Source organism: Crocodylus porosus, unplaced genomic scaffold (assembly GCF_001723895.1).
Source record: "Crocodylus porosus isolate Cpor-Errol unplaced genomic scaffold, CroPor_comp1, whole genome shotgun sequence".
In the NCBI taxonomy this organism is placed as follows: domain Eukaryota; kingdom Metazoa; phylum Chordata; order Crocodylia; family Crocodylidae; genus Crocodylus; species Crocodylus porosus.
In genome coordinates this window covers 27737191-27747885 of record NW_017728886.1, presented here as the reverse complement: position 1 = coordinate 27747885, position 10695 = coordinate 27737191, and the positions used below count along the sequence as shown (strand labels likewise).

The 10695-nt window shown below is 40.5% G+C and overlaps 1 protein-coding gene across 5 annotated transcripts in view; it reads right to left on the bottom strand.

Moving 5' to 3' along the window:
- The window catches only part of MPP7 (membrane palmitoylated protein 7), a 243391-nt gene that overhangs the window by 187117 nt on the left and 45579 nt on the right, over positions 1 to 10695 (bottom strand). For all 5 annotated transcript variants that reach the window (XM_019531481.1, XM_019531489.1, XM_019531504.1 and 2 more), the window contains exon 2: positions 371 to 537. In XM_019531481.1, coding sequence (XP_019387026.1) covers positions 371 to 407 — 37 coding nt within the window. In that variant the 5' untranslated portion in view covers positions 408 to 537. The remainder of the gene's footprint in view (positions 1 to 370; positions 538 to 10695) is intronic.

Here is a 10695-nt window from a genome sequence, read left to right as displayed (position 1 = left end):
ATAACATCACTCATATCTGTAATTCACAGAGGGGATAGTCTAGACTGTTGCAAACATTGGGGCATGTAAAATGATTTCATTCATGCACTTTTTTTTTTTTTTTTTTAAGTTAACGTTGTAGAAGCCAAAGACTGAACACAAATTCTTGCAAACATTATATAATCTGTTTGGAAGGGGTGGGGGAGGTTAATCACTTATGTTTAGTATTTTTATATTAACTACAGGGAGAAGAGATTAAGTTTAAAAGTGCTAGTTTAGCCAACTGTTATGGCTGCAATTAATAATCTTTTTGATAAATTCTGTAGATAAAGGTTGTAGACTTAACAAATAAGACCTGGAGGAAACATGCAGTCCTCCAAGGTTTGCGTACCTGTGTCACTTCCAGATCCAGTTGATAAAGCTGGCATGATTTAGTCTACAGAATATCACACAGGAACGTTAGAATAGCACTCCGCAGCCAGAAGGCAGCAGTTAATTTCAGCTGAACTGCTTGCAGCCAAGTTGTCTACAAAGATTTATGCAATCTCCAAACTTCCCCTAGAAAGAACAGAAACATAATTTTACAATAAAGAACTGTTAAACTGTAAATTACTGCAGCTTAACTATGTCAAAAAACTTCTTTAAAACTTGATCTAGTTAGTAGCTTGCAGTCCTTCCGAAACACTCTCAATACTGCCTAAGTCCAATCATTATTGCTAAACAAGCTTTTGATTTAATTTTAGGTTTTCAATTAAAAACAAGAGAGCACTATGTTTATATTAGACTGCTAAGACTTTTTCCCAGGTGAAGCAAGTTTGTTTTCTTCAGTCCAGTCTTCAATCCCATGCTGCTGTAAAAATCGTTTAACATTTCCCTTCTATAAATTACATGTTTTAACCCTAGAATGTCAAGTATTTTGGAAATAAAGAGCTATTTTCCCCAAACAGTGAATACTTTAAAATTGCTCACTGTTCACCAGAACCACTGTTGTTAACTCTAATACCAATTTAAATAAGGCCTCCATTTAACTTCCAATTACATTATATTTTTTTCAATTCATTTAGCAACTGATGTGCAATTTATGTTTACAGTTTGAAATACAGATTAAAACTTCAAGATAAATTGTTAAAATACAGACTTTGAGAACATGTCTTCAGCTGGCATAAATGAACACAGCCTTATCGACTTCGGTGCAAGCACAATTTCCACTAGCGGAGCATGTCTCCCTGTACCTTTCGTACTAGCAAGTTATACTGGTAATTTTTAAAATTACTACAGAAGCAAGTTGCTACAAAGGGTTTGGTTTTGTTCAGCTCCTTTGGAGAGAGAGGACACTGTTGTGAGTGGTCACAGAAATAAAAACCTAGATTTAAACACAAACTATCAAGTTGTAAAACAAACCAGCGAAAAGGAATTTCATTAAGACTACCAATGTTAACTTATACAGGGGTATGAAAACAGACAGACAGACAGACAGACAGACAGACAGAGAGACATCTGGAATAATATTTTTTTCCCCCGATTCTGGAAAATAAAGCATGTCATCTAAGTAAGAAATCAGAATGATTTCAATTTGTCACAAGAATGGGTACTGACTGGGTGTTACTAATTGAAATACTACTTTCTTGAAGTCCTCCTCACTTTAAAAACGAATATTTTGGACATATTTGTATTTTGCAACATTCCTATGTTATAAACACAGATTCCATACACAATATATACTGTTGCATCTGTTGTTCTCTGCAAAAAAAACAGGCTAAAAATTACTACAATAAAATTCAGGACTATTAGAACTTAATAAGCTATAAATAGAAGTCACAGAGCTGCTAGCCAGACCTCAAATATAAACTTATTCCTCAGCATTTAAAAAATGATACCTTAAGGAAAATTATATATGCTAGATTTCAGATGTTACCTGATTTTTTAAAAAAATTACATACAGCAGAAATCTATAGTCCCTAAAGAATTCATTTTGTTTTGTAAAAGATGACAGGTTTCACTCCACCAGCAAGAAACAACTCTCTCTGTAAATGGTACTTTTTTTGAGAATGAAGCAATAAGGATTGTGTGTTTTACATAAGTTAGATAGCAAAGTGAAGAAAATATAGTTTCAAGAGGTTCAAGAAAACAGGAAAACAAGTTCTAAATGAACAAATTATCAATTTCCAAAGGAATGTCTTGTATTAATGTTCAAAAGATCAAGGACAACTTCATTTTTCCTAAAACACAGAAGTTGAATCAGAGAAGAAAAGGTTAGCAGTCAAGGGTGACAAAGGTTTCCTTATAATGTTGCAGTTACCAAACATCTTCATGCAAGTCAAGCCAGACTTCAGTTAGAAAAAAAAATCTGGAAGTGTAAGCCAAGGACACACTGTACATTTTTTTTTTTTTGAAAGAGACACACATTTGATTTCTAATTTCTTTTTACATATATAACTTTCCTAAAGGAACATATATGATCAAGAGCTACTTATAATCCCACAATCAGCAAAAGTATCCTTATCTGAAGGACTGCAGAGTTTTCCATTTTCCAGTGTGTATTAAGCTTGATAAAATGCAATAATTCTTGAATAGTCACATACCTCTTATTCAAATGTGACTTAAAGCTTCTGTCCCATGTCAAAACTGAATGTTGACTATTACAAAGCATTTTCACTAACGAATACACTGCATTTTTACTAATTATAGAACTGCTGGTTCTTCAAGAAAATCCAAGTAAACTTTAAAATCCTGTTGATCTTCATATATGTCATATATTGAAAAGCCTGGATATTTTCTTCTATTTTTTCATGGTAAATCATTCAATATTAAAAAAAAAATCTAGACACCTTATTATTTAAGAAACTTATATATGGCATAAAGTTATTCCCTCTAGATCCTACATATATATTAATGAAAAATAAATGACTTGATGAAATCTTTACCAGTCAAATGCTTAATATTTTGTTGGAATGAAACAGGGATTTTTTTCCCCCTAAAGTTGCAAATTAAGCTACATTTTTGCACTGATGATGTTATTTTCTTTGGCTCAAATTATTTAAAATGCTTTGGAAGTTTTTGTCAGAGTCCAGCTCTAGGTATTGCTGACTGCTGTATGGAATCGATTTGCTGCAACACAAAAATACCAGCTGTTACAGTACGTCCTGAGAGGGATTACCGAATATTCTTAAATTGAAGTTCAATCCATCTTTCCATAAAAATTAGAACCAAAAGCCAGGAACGTAACAGCAGTATCAAGTGCACCTGAGGCATTTACAATACCCAACAGGACTGTTACAACCAGCCTTTAAAAAGAGCTTATTTTTGAAATTTCATTATTCCAGTTGTACCTTGCTTCTATATATCACACTGTATCAGATTTTTCTGGCATCTACCATGTGGAAACAGTGAAATATGTGAAGTCCTGTGATATGTTGTTGAATTTCCACCAGGCCCTTAGTAACCTCACAGGCTCCTGTAGCACTTGTGACATCTAGTGGCTACACGGAGGGATACACGGATTTGCTTCAAGTATTTTATGACCAAAGAAAGCAACTATACTGTATTGGGTGTAAACAACGTTTTCCTTCTCTTTATAAAAAGTGGTTGTTTAATGTTACATTAGAAAGGTCTTAGGATGCAGTTAAAAAAGTACTTTTTAAATACCATATTGCAGCAATATCATTATATATATGTACAAACATTTAATGGAATCAAGTTAGCTATGCATTTCATTACAATCTCTAAATTTCCACAGGTTTCCAATTAAACCACACGACGTTTGATAAAAACAAGTTAGTCAACCTAGAGAAAATTAAAAGATAGGACCCCCCTCCACACGCAAACTTTTAAACGGAACTACTGTAACAAGCATATTCACCAATCTAGAGGCATCAACCAGCACTACCCCAAGTGCTCAAAAATGCAAGCCAATTAACTAACCTTTGTACCAAATTTTTAAATTATAAATAGCCAGGAATATTATATGGTTAATTATAAATAACCCAGCCTCCAGGGAACAGCTTTCAAGGCTAAAGAATCAAGAATTTATGGTTCTCAGGAAGAAAAAGTACACTCTCACGTATATGCTTAAAGATATTTAAGATTATGGAGGAAAGGGGGTAGATCCTGTCTGCAATCACCCCTATGTGCCATATAACATGCATCTAAGCCAGTAAGTCTAAGCCAGAGATAGTAAAAAGGAAGAGTGAACAAGATTGGAAAATGCTTTGAGGGAAAGGCAGGTTTTTACAAGATCTAAGAAAGGGAGGCTTACTCAGAGGAGACCAATACTTTGTATGGTTTTTTAAATGAAGAACCTGCCAATCCAAATCTCTCATTCTGAAGTGGTCAGCCTTTCCACAACTACATTAGACTGGCAAGTCCCAGTCATTAATAGATAGTGATGAGCCAATTTTTCCCCTTTTGATTACCCCCATAAGCTGCTGAACATTTGATTTATGAAAGTTGTTTAAAGGGTTGAATAAGAAGAACAGACTTTCATCACATTTTTAGAGAGATGAAACACTTCTGGTCTGGTCTGAAATGAGAAATAGCTTCAAGCAAAGTCCGGGTGTGTTATAAAACAGGGGAAACTAAAAAACAGGTTGAGATACACAGGACTCCCACTTCACTTGTTTGCCTAAAAGATGCTACTACTCTGAGGAATATGACCTTGATTTCCAGAAAGTAGAAAGGCAGGCCTGGAAATGGTATTTGAAACACCAGATAAAGATTTCATGTGGAGACAGGAAATTTGACAGGCATTCAGTTTTGTGCTTGCTGTGGAACTTCATTTAACTGAAGCGTGCTGAATGACTAAGGACAGGTCTCCAAATCTATTCAGTACAGGAAATTGCCAAAAGAGATTTCCTAGACAGAGTCAGACTTTGGTGGTCAAAAACTGGATTAAAAGCAACACTTCCCTTAGTCTGTAGGTCTCTTCTTTTGGAAACTGTAAACTTAATGAGATCCATTTCCTTCACAACTTTTACTGACTATGTTTCTAGCTCGATTCATAAAAGTTCCAGTCTGAACATCTGCATTCAACCGTTTGTTTTTCAATATATTCCCCTTGATATCAATGTACTTGGCCCAGAGCAACTGCTTCCTGCCCATTCCCATCTCACGTCCTTATGCCAAAACAACTCGGCTGCTGCAGTCATCGCATCAACAGTGAAATTCTTCCCATTAATTTCTCCTTTCAACTTGGGAAACAGGTTATTTGAGGGAATTAATCTTGTGTGGTGAATAAGGTGGATGGGAAAGAAGCTAGAATCACATTTGGTTTCTGTTGTGCCTGGAACCTGAGATGTGTGGAGTGATCCACGGTCCTGGCATAATGGCACTCCTCAGCTCAGTGTTTAAAAGCCCATAGTTTTGACTCCTCCCAAGCACAGTACTTCACTAGTATAGTACTCCACCTTGATGAACCTGCCTGTCATCATGCCTACCTTTTTACTATCCCATGCCCTCCCAAAAAACCTTACCAATAGATGCTATCCTCTGGAGATGGAACCTGTGTACTTGCAGTACTGTTTGGTCTCAAGTTCAAAATGATGAACTCATGTCTCATCCCCAGTGAGAATCCTACTCAAGAATTTGTCAATCCGTCTGAAACCACCACAGAGTTCCCTTGAAATGGCAGTCTTGCTTTCTTTTGTCTAGTGATCAGCCTTCAGACAACTCTCTCATGCAGACGTTTTCACTAAGGATAGCACTCACTGAGACCCTGCTGATGTCCATCTCACTGCATAAGCTGTTTGCCTAATTATTGATCGTCTGTCATTGTTGCCATCTTGAACAAAGCTGAAACAACTTGTTTGGAGTAGTGGCCGCTCTAGGGCATCATGACCTTAGCTCATGCTCGCGGTTGATTCTCCATTCCTTAAATTCAACTCATTTTTGTAACACTGTGGTATATGATGGGGTATCATCCTCAAGGTGTTACCACCATATCCTCATGGATTTCTTTTGGGGCGAAGCCTCTCTTATGGAGACATCTGATAACCATTCTGATTCCATTCTTCTCCACTTTTCAACTTTTCTGAGATGGACTCACTTCAACATATTCTCCTACAAGTTCTGCACAGATGAAAAATGTCTCTCTCACAAAAGTGACAAAAGATCAATACTTTCATCTGTGAAACCTACTGGGCCTTAGCATATTTTTAAATAGAACAGGAAACTTCCTGAATGCCCTCAACGAGTACTAGGACACCAACAGACTGTATCTGATGCTGCTTACAGATCTGTAATTGTTTCCGAAGGAAGACCAGTAGCTCCAAGAACCAGTAGACCTCCATTAGTCCTGTGATTTATTTACTTTAAGTTACATCAATCCTCAGCTACTGCCAGCAGAGTTACATGTCACCACATTTAGCTAAACTCTGAGAACAGTAGCTGAGAATTCAGTCTAGCTTAAGAGTCCATTTAATATTTTCAGTTACTTTTGCAACCTGGGGCATGCCTCAAAGATGAAGTTTTCCTTCTTGTGAAACAATCAGCCCTGTATTTTTCTTCTTGAAGCCCCTAAAGGCATTAGAAAAGAAACAAGCCCTTGATATTTTTACAAAATTCTAGTAGCAGGGGTAAAAACAGGAGATTATAAAGGCCAGAGGTATGTCTAAAGGACAAATAAGACATGGGAGAAGAAGGTAGAAAATATTACAGATGGATGCTCATTAATAAGCAACAAAACAAGAAGTTCTAAGGGCCTTGTTACTGATTACACTATGAGCCAAAAATGCTGATGGGTGTTAGAGCTAGCTCAAGTTTGGAGCAGTTATAATTCAGGTTAGCAAGGGCCTAGAGGACTGAAAGGTAAGAATCTCCTCCCTTCCCATTCCAGGTCTTCCCCCCAACTCCCAGGACTCCACCTCCTACCCCTTGGGGTTCCCACTCTGTCCTCTCACCCCTGGGATTTCCCCCCAACCCCACCCACCTACTTGCGGCTGTCAGCACTGCCTGTCCAGAAGAAGCAGTCAAAGAAGCGTTAACCTGCCTGCCAGGCTTCCACTGCTGCCACCAGGCTGGACGTGCGGGGGGCAGGGGCAAAGGTAATGAGCAGGGATCTGGGGTGCTAGGGAGGGGGGACAGTGGGCCTAATTCTGGGCCAGTGAAAGAGGGGGCAAGGATAGGGTGTTTACACTAATGTGTAGCCCAGAGTTCTCCCACTCAGTGCAACACAGTTGGGTAACACGGATCAGGAGATAACCCTGTCCTGGATTGCCATAATTTGGAGCTGCCTAACCAGTACTTAAAACTAGTTTCAGGTGTTAATGTGCAGCTAATTCAGGTGTTAACAGCTCCAGAAGCTGTCCAAAATTACCATGCAACAAGGCCCTAAGAAAACTTATTTAGCTACATTACCATTAAAAACTCCTTCTCATGAGAAGTCTCTTTGCTGTACACAAGTAGAGCTTTACTTAGAGCAATGACAGAAGTTAAAGGACTGTCACTCAACCAAGCATCAAACTAATGTAATTTTCAACTTCCACAATCTTCATTTAGACACAGGAGAAGAGTTAGGTCAGGACTATCACGTACATAAGATAGCCAGGGCCTTTAATGACATATGCTTTTTTATCCTATTTTTCCCTTATTCCACTCTGGCTTTCCTGTCTTCTTCCATGATATTGATTTGCAAGGAGCATAGCCATTATTCACCAAGCCATCAGCTTTTCATTAAATTCCTTTCCAAATATTTGTTTCTGTAGTACTTGCTATAAATCTAGTAAACAATAAAGAGGCAGATAGGGCACAGACAGAAATGACATTTGTTGCTGACCAGCCCCTTGAAATCTCTCTAAGGTCATGTCCAAATAGAATAGCACAACTACAGACCCTTCCAATCATGCAACAAATTAACTCTCGTTACATGAGGGTTCAAATGAGGGCCACTCCCCAGCAGATAGAAATGAATTCAGTCAATCTGCTCAGGCTGCAGCCTAGAGCTGCAGCTAGACCAGAGCTGTGGTCTGGATGGGAGGGGAAGAAGGTCCATTCTGGGGTTCTCACCCCCACTGGAGTTGGGGGCAGGGAAGAAGAGAGTGGCCGATTGTAGCCCCTCACCTGGGAGGGAAGACTCCAATCTACCTGCCTCCTATCTACACCTCCCCACTCCAGTGAAACTAAGAAAACCCCAGAAGACCTCCCTCCCCTGTCTTCTCCCCACTCCCATCCAGAGACAGCAACAGAGCTTGGGGGTGGGGGACTTTGAACCAGGGGAAGATGCAGCCTCTCTCCCTGGATTGACTCCAAATCGGAGCTGAACCCCCACCCTCCTGATCCAACAGCTAACATCTGTTGGATCAGAGATCAGTCTAATTCATGGCAATTTCTATGGATTAGCACGAATTAGACTTGGGAGCTGCACTTCTTTCTGAGCCCATAAAGCATAATGAAAGAAGTGCGTCTTATTCTTAACTGAGCAACATTATGGCAGTCATAGTCAGACTTTTATTTTTGCTGGGGGAGAGGCAAAGATGCTGGACATGTGGAAAGTTTTACACGTCTCAGGTGACAGTTCTCTTCCTGAGGGGGGCCAGGGCCCTCAGGGACCCCACACACTCAGCATCCATGATGGCAATCTCAGTCCTAGACCTCCTCTTCCCCACATCTGTGTTCAGCCTGTAAACGGTCTGAGACAGGAACCAGGCCTTCAGTATCTATTCTTAGTGGTACCTGTAAAAAACCTAACGTACCTCTGGGAACTCCATACGATGCAAAGGTGAAAGAATATCTCCCTAAGCAACCAACTACACATGCCACGTGATGTTACAACCTAAACCAGTGATTTTCAATCAGGATACGGGGCACCCTGCCAGGGCAATACCCCATTCCTACTGTCAGGCCCCTCTGCAAGGGGGTAAGGTACCATAATTTATAAATTAGTTTTTTTGAAATTGGGTGTCACTCGATTCACAAAAGTAATAGAAAGTGCCTCGAGTCCAGTGAAGAGTGCCTCAGGTCCAAAAAGGTTGAGACTCACTGACCTAGACAATGAAAGATTTATTTTTGCCAAACCAAGTTATTAGTCATTTCCCCTGTATCCTTTCTTCAAAGCAAAGATGGTGCCTGTTAAAAGGTGTTGGACCTATCATCCTAAAAACTCTAGACTGTTTGTCAGATACACTGAGCACCCAAAGCTCCCTCTTACTTCAACAGTGAGTTCTTGAGGTCAAATACCTCAGGGGGGTTATTTAATTAAGGAAGAGGCATGTCACAAGCAGGAGCATTTAAAACTTTCTCTAATGCTGCTCAATCTGTATGAATAAACTCTAAACCACAGGAGGTATTCCGGAAATAATGTAATACTGTATTTTTGCCTAGAGCAGTGATTCGCAACTAGGGAGCTGCAGTACCCAGCCCCTGTGCAGAAGAAAGTGTGACACTCACTACTTTTCCTGCCTGCCCCAGAGTCTTATGACCTGTGGCTGTCCCCTTCTACCTTCCAGGACTCCCTGTGCCAGCTGCTCTAAGCAGCATGCCTTGGAGCAAGTAGGCCAACAAGTGGAGGCCACACTTTTAAGCTGAGCTCTCCCTCTGGTTTCTTGCATGCTGTTTTAAATAATACAGACATCTATTCAACCAGGAACTAGACTGAAACACACCTTCATATAGGCCAGGGATAGGAAACTTTTTTTGGCCGGAGAGCCCAAAAAACCACAATGTCTACCTTGGAAAGTGCCAGAGTGCCAACATGCCAGAGCCCAGAGCAGCTGTTTGCAGCCTCCCAGATGCAACCGGCCCACAGAGCCCAGTCTGCTTGCAGCAGGGCTTGCAACCTCCCAGCCACCTGCTGGGAGCAGCCTGGGCTCGGTGGCTGGCAGCAACTGCTTAGAGCCTGGACTGGCAGTGGTATGCTAAGCAAAATGGCCTTCCATGCTATACTCAGCACACGTGCCTGGGGGTTGCTGACCCCTGATATAGGCTATAGGTGGTCAACCTTTTGGCCCCATGGGCTGGATGAATGGTACAGATCTAGTCCACTGCCCCAATCAGTGTGTCCAATTAGAGTGTAGGGCCATGCTATCCAGCCTGTAGGGCTCCCCATGGGTCTGGAAATATGGCAGGACAGAGCAGCAATTAATACTGCCACCACTTCCCCACTGCCAAATTCTTGGACCCATAGGGAACTGTGCATGCCAAGTGACATGGCTCTGAGGGCCATATACGGCTTATGGGCTTATGGGGGGGAGGGGGGAGTTGAGCACCCCTGACAAAAGCTACTCAACATTTATCAAACAGTAAAGAATTCTTTTAAGTTAATTCAAAGCTGTGATCTAATGTCAAAAACTTGTCCCTGATCCCTCCAGTCCCTACAATCATTTGCATCATGTGAATTTCACTTTTTGGGGGATGCACACACAGCTAAGGCTAAATGGTTAGTTGATCCTTGTGTGTTCTAACAAATTCAGGAAGAAGATGAAAACTCAGCAGGGGCAATACAAATTAAACCTCAAGAGGCTGATGAAAGCTTAGCCACCAACTTCAGTGGACTTCACACACTACTTGGGGTGAACATTATATGGCAAATAGAGATACTGCTGATTCCATACAAGTTTAACAATCGTGTAGATCTGGGGTGGGCAATTGTTTTGGCTTTTGGTAAGCTGCTGAGGGCTGCAAGGGTAGCCCTGCCTCTTGATAGGTGCCCCACCCCCTGATCACCATCTTGGGACCAGAAGCCCCACCCCCTAACCTCTGCCATCAGAAGTCATTCCCCCACACTTT